Genomic DNA, 21,665 nt, shown 5'->3' with positions numbered 1-21,665 from the left:
TTAGCTCCACTAACGCCATCCTGCCGAGGGAAGCTGGCAGTCCCTGAGCACTGTGGCAGACAGTGCTGGTCCCAGGGAAGTACCTCTGTTCAATACCCCCTGCCTCCAAGTGAACCCTGTGCCCACCCTACAGAGACGTTGCAGACACACAAAAGCATGAATCAGAGCTCTCGGCCTGGCAGCCGCCCTGGTTTGTGGTTCCCTGGGCATCGCCCATCCCCATGCATCAGCCGTCCCCAGGTAGGGTCCGTCTCCTGGCTACCCACAGTGTTACCCTGGGGGTGGCACACCCTGACCTGGTGGGCTTTGGGCACTTCCTCAGGCCCGCCAGGGGTGAGCATTTGAAGGTCTCCAGGCGGTCAGGAAAGGCTGCCATGGCTGACGGAGGAGGTGCTAAAGGGTGAGAAGCTCCAGGGTTGGGTCTCTGGAAGTGTGACACTTTATTATATAAAAACGTTTTCCTCAAGGTTGTGCCTCTGGTCCACTCTTCAAAGGGGCAACAGCAAAGAGAGCTGCTGGGCCTGCAATGCCAGGCGGAGCAGCAGTGGAGGCCCTCACCACAGGACACTCTGGGGTGGGGTGGGCACCGAGATGCCCTGTGAATCCACAGGCCCTGTGTCATAGCCCAGCTTCCTCATGTCCTTGGTGACTACGTTGAAGAGGAGGGTGACGAAGCCCTGGGAGCGGACCCGGGTCACTGGGGACAGAGGTGACATGTCAGCAGGGCCGAGCCATGGGGCCACAGGAACTCCTCAGCCTCAGTGCTCTTCTGTACAGTGGGGTGACAGTGCTTTGCTTCTGTTCCTCAGGGTGATGAAGGGGCCACAGCGGGGTGGGGAAGGCCACAGCAGACCCTCTGTGCCACACCTGGAAGGTGCTCTGGGGAAATTCCTGGGTCCCTGCCCTGTGGCACCAACCCCCAATGCCCACCTGTCACCCCCCACCCCCCTCCCGTTGCCTGTTTCCTGGGACCACCTAGCCCCTGCCCAGGCTTCAACACGCCTGTGTGCATGTGAGCACGCATGCGTGTGTATGGCAGGGGTGTCAAGCTTTACCTTCCCGGCCTTCACCCTGAGCCACCACCTTGGGGTCTGTGTACTCGGGCCTCCGTCCCATGAACCAGCTGGGAAAACAGGACACGATGTGGTGAGTAGGGCCCTGGCCTCGGTCCTTAGGCCCACCGGACATGGGCTCTCTCCCTGTCTCAGAAACCAGCACCCCCACCCCCAGCCTGCCCACACCTACCCTGCCCATCTGAAAGGTGAGTCTGGGCATCAGAAAGGTAGCACCCCTTGCCTGGGTCAACCAGAAACGGGGGTCTGGCAGGCTTCTACCAGGCCTGTGGTACTCCAAGGCCCCGCCCCTCCCCAGGCCCCACTGCCGCCTTTCTCCCACAGCCCTACCCCCAACCCTCCCCCAGGCCTCCTGTCCTTCTCCTAGGCCCCCCCCCCCACACTCAGCCAGCACCTCCAGCTTTCCCACTACAGTCCTGTAGATTCACTGTGGGTGCTGAGGGAGATGCTGGGCACGGTCTGAACTCAGGCGGAAATCCCAGAAAGGTGGCTAAAGCTGAGGCATATGAGGAAAGGAGGGGGTCCTGGGGGAAGGGTGCCACTTCCTGGACTCCGGCCCACCCTGAGAGACTAGCCAGCAGGGGCAGATTGGGGTCAGCTCTGGGCTCCCCACCTCTGCCTTTTATGGTGTGAGATCTAAGACAAGTCGTAGCCCATCTCTGAACCCCAATGTTCTCACTGTGAAATGGGGGAAGGATGGCACCTGCCCTATGAAGCTATAAAGTGAGGGCACTCTGTGTAACCTGCCACATAAAACACCGACTTCACCACTCAAGACTCACCCTGGATACCCCTGCCCGTGGTCACAGAAGTGATGGTGTCACGTCACCTCCTACCCTCCCACTCCAGGGGCCAAGGCCAGCCAGCCAGGAGCTGGGTCGCTCAGTGCCTGGTCACAGAGGCTCAGGGCAGACCCAGCAGGGAGGATGTACCCAGGCCCGGGCAGCAGGGCCCTTTCCAGAGCAGTGCCACACCTCCGACACACCCACTCGAGCCGGAAAAAAACCAGGAGCACTATTCCCGGCCGGGTGAGTCAGGCAGACGTGGGCCTGGTCCCGGAGTGGCCACCCCGCCTGCCCAAAGCTGGTCTCCTTGTGCTGCCAGGGCCTCTGAGGTGAACAGTGCCACCTGGCACAAGGGCTGCTGGAAATGCCCTTGGGTGCTTCTGTGCACCCCTCAGGGCCCTGGCCTTCTGCAGGGGCAATTCCCAGCACCCCAGCAGCAAGCTCCCTCCAGGGTGCCCCCCTGCCCCAGGAGGCTGTTGTGGGCAGTCGCTCCCCTGGGAGAAGAGGCAGCCCAGAGGGCTCAGGGGATGCGAGGCAGGGCCAGTGGGCCAGCATCCCAGGGCAGTGCACCTTGCTGTACCCTGCTCCCAAGTGTCCCTGTCTGACTGGCAGGGAGACTGAGAGGCAGCAAAACCCAGAGGCGGTCCCCAGGTGTCACTCCTCCACCACCCTGCTCCTTCCTGTGCGGCCTGGGGTGGCTCTCCACTCACTTGTTCAGGGCAGTACTGCCTAGACAGGGTGAAGTCAGCTGAGAGGTGAGCTCCCAGAGGCCACGCCTGCCCCAAGTCAGGGGCTGGAGATGGTGTGGAGACCACGAGGGGGACATCCCCATGAACTTCCAGCCGCCCTCCCCCCTCTTCCCCCAGGAAAGGGACGGTGGGACAGCGCATCTCCGGAAACTAGATCCTGGCTCCACTAGCTATGCGCAGCCTGGGCAGCCCATACCCTCTGCTCCTCAGGCTATTCTTCTGCAAAGCAAGGCTACTGCCGTCAGCCACCCCCAGGGCTAGGGTGGGGGCTGAGGCTGACGGAGCAGGCACAAAGCCTCAACCCACTAGCACTGCCTGCGAGGCCTGGGCTAGGAGAGGCCAACTTCAGGGAAGTGCTCCAGCAGAGAGTATCTGTGCCCAGGCCTTTGGCAGGAAGGAACCTGTGGGCAGAGGAACTCCAGGCAGTAGGCAGTAGGCAGGAGGCAGGGCAGAGGCCACGAGGCAGCACGGGCCTTGTCACCCAGGGATGTGTACGGTGAGTTGCAGCAGGGAAAGGGCATAGCCTAACTTGTTTTTGTGGCTATGGGAAGACTAGCTTGGAGGGGCTGTAGTGGGCTGAATGATGGTCCTCAGGTCCTAATCCCTGTTGTTGTTAGGTGCCATCCAGTCAGTTCTCACTCACAGAGACCCCATGTACCACAGAACGAAACACTGCCCTGTCCTTCACCATGCTCACAATTGTGGTTATGCTTGAGCCCACTGTTGCAGCCACTGTGTCAATCCAACTCATTGAAGGTTTGAAGGTTTTCCTCTTTTTCGCTGACCCTGTACTCTACCATGCATGACATCATTCTCCAGGGACTGGCCCCTCCTGATAACATGTCCAAAGTATGTAAGACAAAGATGTAAGTATGTAAGACCATCTTTGCTTTTAAGGTGCATCCTGGTTGTACTTCTTCCAAGACAGATTTGTTCATTCATTCTTTTGGTAGTTCATAGTATATTCAATATCCTTCGCCAGCACAATTCAAAGACGCAAATTCTTCTTTGATCTTCCTTAACCATTGTCCAGCTTTCACATGCGCATGATGTGACTGAAAATAACACGGCTTGGGTCAGGATCACCTTAATCTTCAAGGTGACATCTTTGCTCTTCAACACTTTAAAGAGGTCCTGTGCAGCAGATTTGCCCAATGCGATGCATCTTTTGATTTCTTGACTGCTGCTTTCATGGGTATTGATTGTGGATCCAGGTAAAATGAAATCCTTGACAGCTTCAATCTTTTCTCCGTTTATCATGATGTGGCTTATGAATGTGACCTTATTTGGAAAAATGGTCTTTGCAGGTGCGATTAAGGATCTTGACATGGGGAGATTATCCTGGATTATCTGGTTAGACCCTAAATGTAATCGCAAGTGTCTTTAACACAAGGAGGCAAAAGGAGATTTGATATACACACAGGAGAGATGTTGGCCCTGTGACCACAGATGTGGAGATGGGAGTGATGCAGCCGTAAGTCAAGGACCACCCGGGGCCACCAGAAGCTGGGAGACGGGAAAGATTCTCCTACAGAGCCTGTGGAGGATAGTGGTCCTGCTGACAGTATCTAATTTGGCCCACTGATAATGATTTTGGACTTCCGACCTCCAGAACTGAGAGAGAATCAATTTCGGTGCTTAAGACATTGAGTCCGTCATGTGTGTTACAGCCGTCACAGGAAACACATGGGGCTAAGTGTGGATGTGGGCAGGCCTGTCAGGCCCAGAGCAGACTGGGAAGAGGGGCGTGAAGAACTGCATGCTGTCGGAGGGTGGAGCGTGGGGACAAAGGCTGGACATGCAGTTCCACCCTGAGTCCCATAATACCGGAGCCAGCTGTGCAGACTTCGCTGCTCAATCTGACAGACTTCCCACATCTGGGCAGTCGGTGCCCATCAAGCTGCCCTCCTCAATCAGACTTTCTCCAGTGAGGTACCCATGCCCACACTCCTGCAGGGAGACCCCTTCTGAAGGGCTCACTTCTCTGGCAGTGGAAACCCTCTCCTTAGCGACGTTCTGCTTGAGCCCAAGCCGCTCTGCTGGGAGCTGTGATATGTTGGCACAGGTGGAAATTCTGGCCAGGCGGGTAGGACTAGAGCCTCTTAAGGCCCTTCCCTGACCCCGATCCTCTGCACGTCTCCCTGCTGCCTCCCAGACAGCCCTGAGGGGTGGGCGTCGTCTCCTCCAGCGTACAGGGCAGGACAATCTTGCCAGGACACTTAGCTCCTCATGGCCACAGGCATCCTGGACACTTGAGCTGAGGCCAGTGGGGACACTGCCATCCCTCCCTCCACAGGCCTCAGTGCTGTCCCCTGACCTGGCTGTAGATGGAGAGCCAAGATCCATCCTGTCTGCGCTGTTGGGGAGCTGAGCGGATGGGGCCCAGGTGGCCCTCTAAGCAACTCCTTGGATGTGGTAAGAGGTGAGAGGCCTTTCAGCTTGGTCTTCCTCCACTCCCGTCCCCAGAGTGGGGGGCCCTGGTGGCCTGCTCCTGCCAGCCTCTCTGCCTTGCCCCACTGCATACCCCTGGCTTACCACACCTGAGCTGCGCTGGCCTCCTTGCTGTTGCTGGCATGCTAAGCACGTTGTCTCCTTTGTGCACCCTCTTCTCTATGCCTGCAATGTTCTTCCCCCAGATAGTCCCATGGCTGGCCCCTTAACTCTAGTCTTTGCTCAAATGCCACCTCCTCCCAGAAGCCTCCCCAGTTTGTGACCTTGGCCAGGTACTTGACTTCTCTAAGCCTCATTCTCCTAATCAATAAAATCAAGGTAATAATGTTAAAAGGATTTCTATGGGTTTATTAAAAGGTACAGTGGGCCATTTGTGAAATGAGGACAACAGAACCCATCTGACTGAGCTGTGTGGAGCAGATAAATGACCACATGGAGGAGGACAAGGCACCAGTCGCTGACTGATGAGTCACCTATTAGGATGACTGTCATGTTGTTTTTTTCTCAGACTGCTGTCTCGTCTCCTACCCTTTTAATGTCACATTATGTCATGAGAAGTTTCCCATATGCTCAATTGGACACAGGGATCTTTGGCAGGGATCAAAGTATGGCCTTATGCTGCTAGAGGGGTGGCTGGTGCCCGTGCCCCTGGATATCCTGAGGACCTGTCTCCATGATGAGGCTATGTGACACACAATTAGTGGAAAGTGACATCTGTTCACCCTCTCCAACTACCTAAATCAGAAGAGGGGCTGGGGTAGGGTAGAAAACTCACCTTGTAAACTTCTGCAGTTTAGATGTAGATTCTGGGACAAACATGGGGATGGTCCTTTTGTGCCTAAAACAAACGATTTCACAAACAAATGTGATTCACTGAATGCACTGCGTGATAGAAACATAACAGAACTTTCTGAGTCCAACGAAGTGCAGCAGAGACAGGCACGGACCCGGGAAGCACGGACCCGGGAGGCCTGTTTGGGGCTGGCCCGAGTTAGAGTCAATGCCAGGGACCCACCCTGCTGCCTGAGCACCGGCCCCCACCTGCCGTGGGCACTGCACAGGGACAGTCCTGTGTTCTTTGAAGGGTCAAGGATGCTGCAGGCAACAAATGAGGCCTAGGTCTCAGCTCACACTGCCCCTTGGCAAGCCCTGGCTCCTCTCCGTATGTCCAAATCCTCTGCCACCTTCAGGGCCAAATTTGGATGCCTGCCTCCAGGAAAACCCTAACAATTCCCAGGACCTTAGCCCTGCTATGGTCATCTGTCCCACTTCTGCCCCTGGCACCTAGGGTTCTGGCCTTCACCCCACCCTGGTCCCACCACCTACCTACCAAGCCCTCTCCCCTCCACACCCTGCACTTCCTGTTTCAGCAATAGCACACTGCTGTCCCTTCTTCCTCCCCCTCCTTTGGGCCCCAGGACACCCCACGTCTACACTGTCACTGCACTTGCCAAAAAAGGACTACACCTCCCCATCTTCTCCACTGCTCTGGGGACTTCTGTGGGCAGGCCCATATCTGACGTACCTGTGTGTGCTCTAGTGCTCCGCAGAGCCGGGGCACAGGGAGGGCTCCCAGCCCAGGAGGTGAGGGACTAAATGAAGGCAAGCCCTAACTGCCTGGAAACTGCATCTGGACCAGCCTTCTGTCAGGACCCTGCTGCTCCCTGTGGGGTGCTCTGACCTGCCCATCCCACCTGGTCTCTGGACTGCAGTGTGAGCCTCACCCCCAGTCCCAAGGCTCTCTGTCCCTGTGTGGACTACCTCCCTCCAGCACCTTCCCAGGCTGAGCTGCCTGGCCCCCAGAGACCCCAGAGATCCCTGTCTGTGCCTGGACAAGCCCTGCTGAAGGGCCCTGTCTCAAGAGAGGATGGCCAAGGGTGGGGCAGGCTGTGGCCCAGGGCCCAGGCTGGAACGATGACCTACCGGCCGGGTGAGAAGGGCACGTGCACCACCCCATAGCCGCGGACCACATCATTGCCGAACACGTCTGGTCCATACACGCTGAGCACGATCTGCGGCCCTTGGGAAGGACAAGGTGGGGTTGGCACATGGGGAAGCGCTAGGGAGGCACAGGGCAGACATGGGAACCCCCACCAAGGGCCTCTGCCAACCCCAAGTCAATCAAGGCAGGTAGGGAGGTGTGGGGACCCAGAACCTGCTGGCCAGGCCCTGCTTGACCTTTTCCTTCCTGTTCCTCAGCACCTGGCCATAACACCAGAGGCACACAGCCAGGGCACACAGTAAATGCCTCCCCAGTGCCCACAGAGCCAGGCTCTGTCCCAGGCCCTAGGAACAAGCAGACGAGGGTGCTCCCTGAGCTTCTGTCCTGACCAGGAAGGCTGTTGTCCTGACGAAGGCTATGGAGCCGGGGTTAGGGCTCAGGTATGCACTGCAGGGGCCCTGGAACCAGAGAGATAGCTTATTTTGGTGGAAGTCTGTGGGAGGAGTCAGAGAGAAAGTGAAGGCCTTCCTCTCATCTTCCTTTAAAATATTAACAATCATGTAGACTAAGTACTTTCACTCGTTAGCTGATCCGCTCCTCTAGATTTTAGGCAGATTCCTACCCCCATGACAACGAGGCCCAGAGGGCTCTAAGTGTGTCGGAGAGCAGGGCCGGCAGGGGGCCCAATCAAACCGCCACTGGCGAGCCGACCTCTGGCAAGCTACCTACTCTCAGCACCGGGCACCTTATCTCTAAAATGGGAATAAACTCCATCTCCTAAGTTGTCATGATGATTAGTTAAACCAAAAAACCCCAAACCCACTGCCATTGAGTTGATTCCGATTCATAGCGACCCTATAGGACAGGATAGAACAGCTCCATAGAGTTTCCAAGGAGTGCCTGGTAGAGTCGAACTGCCAACGTTTTGGTTAGCAGCTGTAGCTCTTAACCGCTACGTCACCAGGGTCTCTGATGATTAATTACTACCTGAAACACACTTAGAATATTCTCAAACACAAAATAGGTGTTCAATAGATGTTAGGGAGAGACCTGTACCCTTCCCCTCTCTACCGTGAAAAGGTAACCACTAATTCTGAATTTTATGAAACCACTTCCATACTTTTCTTTAAGAATGCATCCCAAACACCGCATTTTAGTTTTACTCATTGTTTGAATTTCATATAAATGGTGTAATATAGGATGCATATTTTGTACCCAGCCAGCTTCTTTAATTCAACATTATGTTTGTGAGATTCATTCAAAGTTGTTTCACGTACAGTGGTCTGTTCATTTTCAATGCTGTGTAACATTCCATTGTCTGAATATACCACAATAACTTTATTCATTCTAGTGCTGATGGGCAAGTAGGTGGTTTCTCCTTTGGGGGCTATTATAAATGGCATGGCTATGAGTAGTCTTGTACATGTCTCTTGGTACACATGTGCACACATTTCTGTTGGGTATGTCCAAGAAAGGAGCTGCACAGGGTATGCATTTGTTCAGTTTTAAAATACAATACCAAACTGTTTGCCGAAGAGCTTGTATCAACCTCCACTCCTACCAGCAGCGTCATCTGAGTTCCCATTACTCTATATCTTCACCAAGACTTGGTGTGATCATTAAGGGTGTGTGTCTACTTGGCTGGGTCATGATTCTCAGTGGTTTGGCAGTTATGATGTAATCTGGCAGTTGTATAACAATGTAATCACCTCCATGATGAGATTTAATATAATGTGATCACCTCCATGATGGGATCTGTGAGTAACCAATCAGCTGAAAGGGAGTTTCCATAGGGGTGTGGCCTATATCCAATATAGGTGGACTTTCTGGCAAGGCTTGTGGGCTTTTGCTCACACTGGATTCTGCAGCTGGTCAGTTCGCCTAACCTCTGGTTCTTGGGACTTGAACTAGCAGCTTACCCGCCATCTTGCCTGCCGATCTTGGGATTTGGCAGTCTTTGCAGCCTGTGAGCCAGAGCCCTGTCATCTGACTTGCTGATCTTCGGTTTACCAGCTCCTGCAGCTACATGAATCAGAAGCCTCCAGCCTGATCCACGGACTTGGGACGTTCCAGTCTCTACAACCGCGTGAGCCATTGCCTTAATATAAATCTCTCTATATATTTATACGCTTTACTCGTTTTGCTTCTCTAGAGAACCTAGCCTAAGCCACTTGGTATTATCAGTATTTTTAATTTTAGCTATAGGGCCACTATGAGTTGGAATTCAGCAATGGGTTTGGTTTTATTCCGGTGAGTGACAGCTTGTTATAGTTTTAATTTGCATTTTTTCTACTTACTTAACTAAAGTTGGAAACCTCTTCCTGTCTCTTGGTCACCTGGAAGTCCTCTTCTGTGAAGTGCCTGCTCAAGCCCCTTGCCTATTTTTCTACTGGATGGTCTTTTTCTTATTGATTTATGATGTGTATATGTGTATGTATTCTGTGGCTTGTCTTTTTACTCTTAATTATGTCTTTTGATGACTTCTTGTTGTTAGGTGCCATCAAGTTGGTTTTGACTCATAGCAACCCCTATGTACAACACTGCCTGGTCCCACGCCATCCTCACAACCGTTGTTTTGTTTAAGCACATTGTTGCAGCCACTGTGTCAATCCATCTTGTTGAGAAGCTTCCTTTCTGTCGCTGACCCTCTACTTTACCAGCCATGATGTCCTTCTCCAGGGACTTCCAGATAACATGTCCAAAGTACGTGAGACATAGCCTCGCCATCTTTGCTTCTAAGGAGCATTCTGGCTGTACTTCGACAGATTTGTTCGTTCTTTTGGCAGTCCATGGTATATTATTCTTCTCCAACACTGTAATTGAAAGGCATCAATTCTTCAATTTTCTTTATTCACTGTCCAGTTTTCACATGAATACAAGGCAATTAAAAATACCATGGCTTGGGTCAGGCACACCTTAGTCCTTAAAGTAACATTTAAGCAATGGGTTTCCTCTTTTTAATATCCTCAAGTTGCTTTGGAACGTTTTATCTTTTTTATTCTCTATAAGAGTTTGTGAAAACCTGGTATTATTTCTTACTTAATTGTTGGAATTCACTGATGAAGACATTTGGGCCTAGTATGTTCTTTCTGGGCCCAAATGTCTTCATCAGTGAATTCCAACAATTAAGCAAGAAATAATACCAGATTTTCACAAACTCTTATGGCACTGGGTTTTTTTTTATGTTCTTTCTGATAAAATTAATTACAGATTCAATTTAATAGATACAGGTCTACTCAGATTTCCTTTCTTTTTGTATCAGTTTTGCTAGTTGTATTTTTCTAAGAATTTGACCATTTTGTCTCACCTGTTAAATGTACTGGCAAGTAGTTGTTCGTAACATCTTATTTTTTTAATGTTTGCAAGAACTGTAATGATGTCCCCTTTTCATTCCTGCCATTGGTTATTTACATCTTTTTTTCTTGATCTGTCTCAATGTTGTTGTTGTTACTAGTTGCTGTCAAGTTGGCTCCAGCTCATGGTGACCTTATGTATAACAGAACAAAATGTTTCCCAGTCCTATGCCATCTTCATATGGCATCATTGGTATGTTTGAGTCCACTGTTACCGTTACTGTGTCAGTTCATCTCATTTAGGGTTTTCCTCATTTCCCCTTACCAAACATGATGTTCTTTTCTAGTAATCAATCTTTCTTGATGACGTGTCCAAAGTAAGTGAGCTGAAGTCTTGCCATCCTCACTTCCAAAGAACTTTCCAGCTTTATTTCTTCTAGGACTGATTTGTACGTTTCCTGGCAATCCACATTATATTCAATGTTTTTTGCCAACACCATTGTTCAAATGCATCAATTCTTCTAGCTTCCTTTTTCACTGTCCAGCTTTCCATGCATATGACCAATTGAAAAGACCATGGCTTGGGTCAGAAGCACGTTAGTTATCAAAGTGATATCTTTGCTTTTTAAAATTTAAAGAGGTCTTTTGCAGAAGATTTGCCCAACACATCGTTTGATTTCTTAACTGCTGCTTCCATGGATGTTGGTTATTGATCCAAGTAGAACGAAGTCATTGAAAACTTCAATTTCTTCTTCATTTATCATGATGTTGTTTACTGGTCCAGTTGTAATGGTATTTGTTTTATGTTGAGGTTTAATCCAAACTGAAGGCTATAGTCTTTGATCTTCATCAGTAAGCACTTCAAGTCCTCTTCACTTTCAGCAAGCAAAGTTATGGCATCTGCATATCACAGGCTGTTAAATGGGTCTTCCTCCAATCCTGATGCCGAGTTCTTCATGGAGTCCAGCTTCTCAGACTATTTGTTCAGCATACGGACTGAATAAGTAAAGTGAAAGGATACAACCCTGCCACATACCTTTCAGTCTTAATGGGGGCTTTTCAATTTTAAAAAGTAACTTTTGTCCTTTTTAATTTTCTCTATTATAACTTTGCTTTCTGCTTAATTCATTTCTGTTTTTTCTTATTCTTTTCTTCTACTTTCTTTGGGTTTAATTTGCTGCTCTTTTACTAATTTCTTAAGATGGATGCTTGGATCATTAATTTTGCAGCGTTTCATATTTGCTAACACATGCATTTAAACCCACAAAATTTCCCTCTGTGATTTTAACTGCCCCCAACAAATTTTAACAGAAAGTGTTTTCAGCATCACTTCAGAATACTTCCTAATTTTTGTTATTTCTTCTTTAACATATACGTTATTTTAGAAGTGATTTTCTTAATTTCCAAACACACGGGGATTTTTTCATTATCTTTTTCTAGCATTTATCTTGTTATGTTCAGAGAGAAAGCTCTATGGTTTTAATGATCTGAAATTTGTTGAGATTTCCTATATGGCTCAGATTATGTGTGCTTGAAAATGTTTATTCTGTAGGTATTGCTCTAACTACAATGTTCTATATATGTCTGTTAGGTGAATTTGCTAATTATCTTGCTTAAATCTCCTACATTCTTATTCATTTTTTTTCCTGCTTGCTATCTTGGCCATAAGAGGGATATTAAAATCTTCTACAATAGTTGTGAATTTGCCTATTTTTCTTGCCGTCGTTAGGTGCCAAGGAGTCAGTTCCAACTCATAGCAACCCCACGTAGAACAGAAGAAACCACTGCTCAGTCCTTCGTCATCCTCACAATCTTGTTATGCTTCAGCCCACTGCTGCAGCCACTGTGTCAGTCCATCTCATTGAGGATTTTCCTCTTTTTTGCTGACCCTCTACTTCACCAAGCATGATGTCCTTCTCCAAGAACTGGTCCCTCCTGATACTATGTCCAAAGTACGTGAGACAAATTCTCATTATCTTTGCTTCTAATGAGCATTCTGGCTGTACATCTTCCAAAAACACATTTGTACGTTCTTCTGGCAGTCCAATGTTCTTCCCCACCACCATAATTCAAAGGCATAGATTCTTCTAGGGTCTTCCTTATTAATTGTCCAGCTTTCACATGCATATGAGGCAACTGAAAACACCATGGTTTAGGTCAGGTGCACCTTAGTCCTTAAAGTGGCATCTTTGCTTTTTAATACTTCAAAGAGGTCTTTTGCAGCAGATTTGCCCAATGCAATGCATCGTTTGATTTCTTGACTGCTGCTTCTATGGGCATTGATTGTGGATCCAAGGAAATGAAATCCTTTACAACTTCAATATTTTCTCTATTTATCATGATGTTGCTTATTGGTCCAGCTGTGAGGATTTTTACGTTGAGGTGTGAAATATTTATTTATAAATTTCAAGACTATGTTATTAGTCACATACGAATTAGAAGTATTATACTTCCCGGTGAATTAAACCTTTTATCATGAAGTGTCCCTCTTAATTTTTAAAATAGCTTTTGCCTTAAAATCTACTTTATCTGATATTAACGTAGTTAATGCAGCTTTCTCCTGGCTGGTACGTGGTATCTTTTCCCATCCTTTCAATCTTTCTGATTTCTTAGGTCTTAAATGTGTCTTTTGTAAACAGCATATACCGCTTTGACAACTTTTGTCTTTTGTAATTGGAACACTTAAAAACCAAACCCAACCCAATGCTGTGGAGTAGATTCTGACTCAAAGCAACCCTGTAAGACAGAACAGAACTGCCCCATAAGGTTTCCAAGGCTGTAATCTTTACAGAAGCAGAGTGCCACATCTTTTTCCCAAAAGGCTGGCTGGTGGATTTGAACCACCAACTTTTTGGTTAACAGCCAAGTGTTTAACCATTATGCCACCAGGGTTCCTAAACTGAATATAATTAGTTACATATTTGGGTTTAAATCTATTATCTTACTACCTGCTTTCTATTTTTCCTGTCTGTTCTGTGCTCCTTTTTCTCTCATTTCTTCCTTCTTTTTGGATTAATTAAAAACAATTTTTTTCCATTTCCCTTTCCGTTATATACTCCTTCACTACTGTTAGCAGTTACCCTGAAGATTATGACATGCGTCCTGGTTAGTCTAGTATTAACTGGTACCTTTACCCTCCTTCCCAGACAACGCAAGAACCTTAGAACGCATTAATTCCCTTTACCTACCTCCCAACTTATACGTTATCAATGTCATATATTTTAAGTTTATCTATATTTTAAAACCATTATATAGTCAACATTCTATTAGTTTTACCTACAGGCTTGGTATTTTCATTCTTTGTACCGTTCTACATTTCCGCTCTTCCATCTAGGATCATTTTCCCTCTGCCTGAGGTATCTTCTATTTCCTTTAGTGCAAATCTGCAGGTGAGGTGACAAATTCTCTTTTGGTCCGAGAATGCCATTACTTCACTTGAAGACTATTGTCACAGAATACAGAATTCTAGTTATTATCTTTCATCACGTTGAAGATATCATCCTGGCTTCCATTGTTTCTACTGAGAAGGTCAGTTGTCAATCTAATTACTGTGCCTTTGTAATTGCCCCTAACCCCCAGAAAAGTTCAAAGAATTTTACAAAGAAGCCTTGATTGTTTATCACCTAGAGTCTACCATTAGCATTCTACTATACTTACTTCATCACATCTCACTCCATCCCTCCATCCCATCCTACTTTTGATATATTTCAAAGTAAGTTGCAGATATCTGTGATATATGTATACTTCCCTTTATATACTTCACCATGCATAGCATTAACTAGAATTCAGTGTTTGTTCACAGTTCTTTTGAGATAAAATTTACATGTAATGAAGTACACAATAAGTGTGCACTATTCAATGGATTTTGACAAATGCACACATCTATGTATCCCAAATCTGGCTGCTTTTAAGATTTTCTTTTGTCTCCGGTTTTCTGACTTTTGCTATAATGTGCCTAGGAGTGGTTTTCTTTACATTTACCCTGCTTGAAGTTAGTCCTCTTGAGTCTGCGGTTTGATGTTTTTTCATTATTGTCGAAAACAATTGAAGCTATTTGTATCGTCCAGTATTTCCTCTGTCTTGCTCTCTCTCCTCCTAAGACTCCCAGCACGTGTTAGCCTTTCTATACTGTCTCCTATGCACGCTTCAGATTTTCTTTTTTGTTTCCCTGTAAATACTTTCTTCTGATCTAGCTCTTGGCATATATTGTCCCTTCACTTGTGTTTAGTTGGCTGAGTTCCTACTTTTGATTACCATATTTTTCAATTCTAGAATTTCTATTAGATTCATTTTAAATTATGTCAAACTCTCTAGTTCCCTGCCATAATTCTCAATCTTGCCCTTTATTTCTTTTGATTATGGTAAGGGTGTATCTGATAATTTCAGTATGTGGACAGTCTGTGTTTGTCTCTATTGTCTAATGTTTACTGGTACTTATTCATACTGTCTTGATTCCTGCGTGCCTCTTCATTCCTTTTATTATATGCCAGTCATTAGATTTGAAAAAGCAGAAATAAGCTGTGGTCTAGGAGATGTTATCTTCTCTAAAGAAGTTTCTCATTTGCTTTTGCCAGGAGTCTTGGGCTCTAACAATCTAGGCGTTAATCCAAAAATCAGGGGGTTGAGAGGATTAGGAGCTGAGCTGGGCTGCATTCTTGTGAGGGCTGGTCTACTCCCATTTCTCCCTTACTCACAGTGTACAACCCTTTAGGGTCACAATTCAAATTGCAGGGGATTTACTGTCCCCTCTCCCCCCTCCACCCCATGACCTCCCACAGCCCTTTGGAGGGCTCTGAACACATCAATTCTTGGGCCCTTGGCCCAGACAGGCTGCCAAATGTCTTAACCAGCCTCTCAATCACCTCTCCCGAGGGAGATATGACTGGGGCCATGTCTTTGGATTTCTGCTTTTCTCCTGGATCTTGGCCTGGTAAAATCCTCATTACTTTGCTAGCTAGGTTCCCCCCCCCAACCCCCGCTAATACTTTGTTCAGCCTTTCTAGCTGTCCTCAGCAGGAGGGGGTTGTTCCATTACCCAGGGCACCATCCTAGGAAGCCTATCAAACCTTTCTTACATGTGGATGAGGACAGCATGGCTGTCCCTTCCCAGGAGGCCCACCAGAACCCTTGCCTCAGACCCTTGGCACCCTTGTCCCTGTCCACAGGCAGCCCTTGTGCCAACCCTTGGCTCAGGAGTCTGCCCTGCATTCACAGGCATGGGAACTACCCAAGGCTTCAGTGTGGGGCCTGGTTTGATCCAGTCTGAACTTCCAAAAGGTCAATTGCACAGCACTTAGAAGATGAACTGGGGTACGGCAGAGATAAGGAAGAAGTGAAGGTAAATGGCCAAGTGGCCAGAGAGTACGTCATCACAAGGCTGGTACAACGGGCCAGGTGACAGGCAATGAAGACAGGAATCTGGACGGTGGTAGGCAGGGTGAGTAGGGTGAGACAGACACAATGCCCTCGGTGTGCTGCCTGAAAGCCAGCCCCCAGGGCCCCCAGACTCACAGCCATAGGGGTTGGTGCTTTTAAAGGTGACATCGATGGGGAAGTTCCACACCAGCGCTCGCCGCACATCTTGGCTTTTGGATGTGATCTGCGAGATCCCCTCCTCCAAACCCTGTGAGGACAATGACACTGAGTTAGTATCCAAACTTCAGGCTGCCACAACCCCCTCCACCTACCTTGGGAGAGGCAGTTAGGAGGGCAGTTTGGGAAGGGATAGTTTCCTTAACTATCTTCTGTCAAAACCTATCCTCCAAACAAAGGGAACTAACAGATAATGTAGCACCTCTCAGGCCTGGTACTTCAATGTATTACCTCCTTGGTGCTTGACAACCCTGGGAAGGCAACCCCTCTCCCTGTGTGCTTGGTCTCTTCCCCTCTTGCCTCTTGAAGGGAACGGCTTTGTTGATTTTTCTCTCTCTCTCCGTATCATCAGTTTCACTCAGATCATTCCATCAGCATATATACACATGTTATTTTCTCTACCACCAAGACAAGATTCTTGTCTTACTTCTTCCAGTTATCAACCCATCCTTTGCTCCCCTTTACAGCCAAAGTCTTTGAAAGAGTGGTTGATCTTCGCCACCTCCAATTTCTCTTTCATTCATCCCTCATGACCCCAATCTGATGACCACTCTACCAAAGCATTCTTGTCAAGTGACACGTGGTCTCGACACTGCTAGATCCAATGGTCGTATCTGTCTTTGTTCTCCTGACCCACTGGCAGCATTTGACACAGTGGAGCACACTCTGCTTCTGGACATACCTCCTCCCCTCAGTTTCTGGGACACCACAAGCATCTGGGTCTTGCTACCTCACGGGCAGCTTCTGCTCAGTCTCTCTTGCCAGTGCCTTCCTAATGCTGGAGTGTCCCAGGGCCCAGTCTTTGGCCTGCTCTTTTACTGTGCCTATGGTCTCACCCAGGCTCACAACTTTAAATGTGATCTGTATGTTGATGGGAGCCCTGGTGGCACAGTGGTTAAGAGCTATGGATGCTATCCAAAATGTTGACAGTTCAAATCCACTAGCCACTCCCTGGAAACCCTATGGGGCAGTTCTAACCTGTCCAATAGACTCGCTGTGGGTCAGAATCGACTCAGCGGCAGCGGGTTTGGTTTTAGGTTTGGGTATGTTGATGATCCTCCAACTTCTGCCTTCAGCCTGGTCCTCTCCTCTGAACTCCAGATCAGTATCTCCCTATTCCTGCTGCCTACCTCCACCTGGACTCCTAGTAACCTTACCGTATGCCAGACTGAACTCCACACAGTGCCCCACAGCTGTTCTCTCCATAGTCTCCTCCCTCAATGGCAACTCTACCTGCAAGTGCTCAGGCTAAAAATCTTTCTCTCATACCCCACATCTAGTCTGACAGGAAAACTTGTTGGCTCTAACTTCAAAATATACTCAAAATTCAACCACCTCTCACGACCGTACTGCCACTACCCTTGTCTCGGCCACCATCTTCTTGTACCTGCATTATTGTAATAGCCAACTGGTCTTCCCACTTCTGCCCTTGCTCTCCCATAAGAGTCTATCCTTAACATGGAACCAGAGAGACCAAGTGAGAATATTAAGTCGGATCACCTCTTTTTTCTGTTCAAAACTCTCTGGTGAGGTCTCTTCACACCCCAGGTCAAGGTCAGGCCCTTCCTCTGGTCTACACAGCCCTTCAAGCCCTGTTCCTCCATGTCCTCTCTGTTTCAACTCCAGCCACACTCCTCCTTGCTCATACTGTTCATGGCCACATTGGCCCTTTTGTTCTTATTGTATGCCATCAAGTCAATTTAGACTCATAAACCAAAAAAACCCATTGCTGTTGAGTTGATTCCAACTCATAGCGATCCTACAGGACTGAGCAGAACTGTCGCATAGGGTTTCCAAAAAGCACCTGGTGGATTCAAACTGCTGAACTTTTGGTTAGCAGCTATAGCTCTTAACCACTGTGCCACCAGGGTTTTCCTTCTGACCCACAGCAACCCTGTATGACAGAGTAGAACTTCCCCATAGGATTTCCTAGTCTGCAGTCTTTACAGGAGCAGATCTCCAGGTCTCTTCTCCCACAGAGCCACTGGGTGGGTTCAAACCACCAATCTTTCAGTTCACAGGCAAGCACTTAACCATTGTGCCACCAGGACTCCTTCTGGTCTCTTTACTGCTCCTCAAAAGGCTCTCCTGCCACAGAGAGAGCCTTTCTTTGCACTTTTTGCTCCCTCTGCCTGGATGGTTCTTTCCATAGATTTCCACATGGCTTGTTCCCTCACTTCCTTCAGGTGTTTATTCAAAAGCTACCTTCTCAGTGAGGCCTTCCCTGACCACCATGTCTAGATTCCTAAACCCAAACCAGTCACTGTCAAATCAATTCCGACTCAAGGTAATTCCATGATATCAACCTCCCTCTTTGCCTTCATACCCTCCCCCCATTTCTGACTTTGTTTTCCCTACAGAACTTATTACTAACAAACTAGAATATTTACTATTTATTATTTTCTGTCTACCTACACAAGAATGTGTACTCCAGGAAGACAGGGACTTTTGTCTGGTTTTGTTCACCTCTGTATCCTTAGCACCCAGAAAACAAACAAACAAAAAAAACCAAACCCATTGCCGTTGAGTCAATTCAATTCATAGTGACTCTATATGAAAGAGAACTGCCCCATAGAGTTTCCAAGGAGTGCCTGGTGGATCTGAACTGCCAACCTTTTGGTTAGCAGCTGTAGCACTTAACCACTATGCCACCAGGGTTTCCCAGAAGACTCTCAATATTTATTCGATAAATAAGTGAATGGAAAAAAAGTACTGTCATCTTAGTTGTACAGATGAGGAAATGGGAGACTCAGAAAAGTTATCTAAGCTGGGCTTCCATTTCCCTAACTGCTGTGAGGTATAAACAAGTGCTGTGCAAAGAGTAAAGTATGTGCAAACTGAAGACATCACTATAATCCCTCTCCTGGTGGAGAGACTGTTCTCTAGGAAGCCTAGGAAGTGAGAGATCCTGTTCTGTCTTGTGACTCTCCAAAGTCCTCCCCATGGTCTAAGGAGAGGCCAAATGACGAGGGACTGGCCCAAAGTATCTACAGCTCATCCCTTCCAAGTTGGCACTCTGGAGCCTGCCTGCTGCATTGCACCTGTGTTCCTCTTTGCCACCTGCTGCCACACATAAGCTCACAGGACAGGGTATCTGAGTGAGAATAGTCTGGCGGTGGGGGTTTATTTGGTAGCCCAATTGTGGCTGTGTTCTCCAACTCCAGCTTTATCAGAAACAAACTCACGTTTGTTTCCAAACTCTGTCTCCCTCTAACTTGGTTCTGAGCTGGGAGGGGAAGGGGTATGATGGACACCTTCAGAAACCCCAATAATCACGAATGCTGTCAGCGAGGGAGGCCCAAGAGTTCAGCTTACCGCCGTGGGAGCCCAGTCCTGCCCGTACACGAAACAGTACTTGCAGTAGAGGTCGTCATACTCTGGAAACTGGAAAAAAGCACACGTGAACTCTGTTTACCGGGACTCATGTTGAGGCCCACCAACATGTCGGCTAGGCAGGTGCAGCCAAAAGGACTTCTGAACATGAGGCACCTGGGCCAGGGCCCAAGAGCCAGTTGGACACATGGATATGGGGTTCAGCAGAGAGGGCTGAGGACTGAACTGTGGGAGTCCAGAGGAGGGTTCCCAGCTGCTACAGCCCCTGGGCCTTTGCTCAGGCTCTGCTTTCTGTCTGATATGCTCTTCCCACTCCTTCATCTGGAAAACTGCTGCTCATCCTTCAAAACTTACCCTCCTGAAAGCCTGCCCTCTTGTCCAGGTTCCTTCAGCACCTGGGCTTTCCTCCATCAAAGCACTGATTGCCTGTCTGTTTGCCAACCCATTAGATTGTGCATAGGAAGCACAGGGTGGGCACAGAGAAGGTCTAAGGGGATAACGCCGAAGTGAAAGGTCTGAGAACCAGGAAGCCATCAGGACACATGTCATGAGGAAAGACCCAGCCCTGCTGAGAGCCCCTGATGGGATAGAACAGGAGAAAGGCAGAAGACAGCATCAGGTGCTAGACCAAGGGGGAGGTGGCAGGATGGGTGCATGGGGCAGAAGCATCCATGAGGAAACTGAAGGTAGGAAACACCTAGTAAGTATCAGGCCCTGGGCACAACTTTACCTAAAACATCTCATTTAATCTTCACATATAAACACCATTTCCAATACCCCATAAGGTCACTGCTAAGGTGTAGCAAAGCTTTGAAGTCAGACAGACCTGGATTCAAACCCCAGCTCTGTCACTTGTAACACAGGGATGTTAATAACACCCATCTCACAGTGTTGTTGTGCTGAATGAATGGGAAGGGCTAAGGGCCACGTCTGGTGCAGAGTGAATACCTGACACACATTGGCTTTTATTATGATTATTAACGTTTTTATAAAGTGTTGGGAGGTGGGGAGTAGCGTCCCTTTGGTATGACAGACACACCTCCCTGGATGATTCCTGGCCACCACCACCGTTGGCTAGGGTTACCCAAATCATCCCCACTCCAGTCTGAGTTCCATGATCTGAGGCTCACAGACGCCCCGACTCGGTCACGGGCGGAGGAGGCCTGTGCGCCGGCCCAGTTGCCCCAGTGACGCCCCGTGAAGCTCCTGCCCGTGATTCAACAAGGCCAGGGGTCAGAGGCTTGACCAAGCGTCCCCCTGGCACGAGCTCAGCCTCTGCAAGCCTCAATTTCCACGCTGCGCATTAGGAACGCCTAGCATCGTTGCGCCGAGCCCCTCACACGCCGGTTTTCCTCCCCCGCCTCACCAAGGGAGACAGAAGCTCCGAGGAACGACAGGCCTCGCTGGACCGCAACGCAGCCGGAGGGGCCGAGGGGCGTATCCCCGGGGGAGGCTGGGGAGGGTCCCGGTCGCTCACCTGGGCGCTCTCCACCTGCCCGTTGACCATGAGTAGGAAGACGCTGGGACCCGGCGCCGCCATGGCAGCGCTGGGGGCACCGGGAGCCGACCCTGGTTGCATGCGCGGTTGCTAAGAGGCGCTGAGGTTACCTTGGAAACAGACGGCGTGGCGCGCGGGACATATTTCTTCACTAGTGCGCGTGCGTGGTATTGCGCAGGCGCAGTTAGCGGACGCTGCCGGGAGAGTCGAGGAGGGTACCGTGGGGCTCAATGTGCTGGGACTACGGTGTCGCCGCCTATCAGTGCGAGGCGGGGGCCAGGTGCCTAGGACAGGGTCGGCTACCTGGTCTCTGGAGGGACGTTACCGAGCTGAGGCCAGGCAGCGCCCCACATCGGGCTAAGGTGGTACCCGGTTGTGTTTTTAAACTCTCCTCCCAAAAATGTTTATTAAACAAACTAAGCCACCACTTCTGAAACTAGGGAAACTGAGGCCCACAGAGGGGCAGTGCCTGGGACTGCAGCAGAATCTCCGACCTGTGAGGCTCTGCTCAAATGACAGTTCCTCTTAGGCCTCTCTCGTCCTCTTGCCGTTAACCATGGTTTCTGTTTGTACGTTTATTGAGACTCATAATTTGGGCCAATGCTTATCTCCCCCTCTAGACTGCCAGCTGCATGAATATGGAGACTGTCAGTCTGGTATCCCCATTGCCTGACACATAGCAAGCACACAATAAATACTTGCTAAATGAATGAATAATTGAATATGTCCCCATTTTACAGAGTAGGAAACAGATTCAGAGAAGGAAGGTGACTTGGGCAAAATCACAGCAGTGGAGGCCCTGGTGGCGTAGTGGTTAAGAGCTAACCATAAGGTTGGCAGTTCGAATTCATCAGGCATTCCTTGGAAACTTTATGGGGCAGTCCTACTCTGTCCTTTAGGGTCACCATGAGTCAGAATCAACTCGACAGCAACAGGTTTGCTTTTTGGT

The 21,665-nt window shown here is 48.8% G+C and overlaps 1 protein-coding gene across 1 annotated transcript; it reads right to left on the bottom strand.

The window, feature by feature from the left end:
• Window positions 1-293: 293 nt before the first annotated feature.
• On the bottom strand, window positions 294-20,801 carry B9D1 (B9 domain containing 1). Its single transcript, XM_010600240.3, has 7 exons — window positions 20,696-20,801; window positions 19,201-19,269; window positions 15,805-15,916; window positions 6,982-7,078; window positions 5,834-5,896; window positions 1,056-1,123; window positions 294-697 (listed from the first exon to the last, which is right to left on the bottom strand). Exons 1-7 carry the CDS (start codon window positions 20,795-20,797, stop codon window positions 555-557), a joined length of 654 nt encoding a protein of 217 aa, XP_010598542.2. The 5' UTR covers window positions 20,798-20,801; the 3' UTR covers window positions 294-554.
• Between the last annotated feature and the right edge of the window lie 864 nt (window positions 20,802-21,665).

Source organism: Loxodonta africana, chromosome 2 (genome assembly GCF_030014295.1).
Source record: "Loxodonta africana isolate mLoxAfr1 chromosome 2, mLoxAfr1.hap2, whole genome shotgun sequence".
Classification (NCBI taxonomy): Eukaryota; Metazoa; Chordata; class Mammalia; order Proboscidea; family Elephantidae; genus Loxodonta; species Loxodonta africana.
The sequence above is the reverse complement of the archived record's forward strand: the minus strand, read 5'-3'. Positions and strand labels throughout refer to the sequence as shown.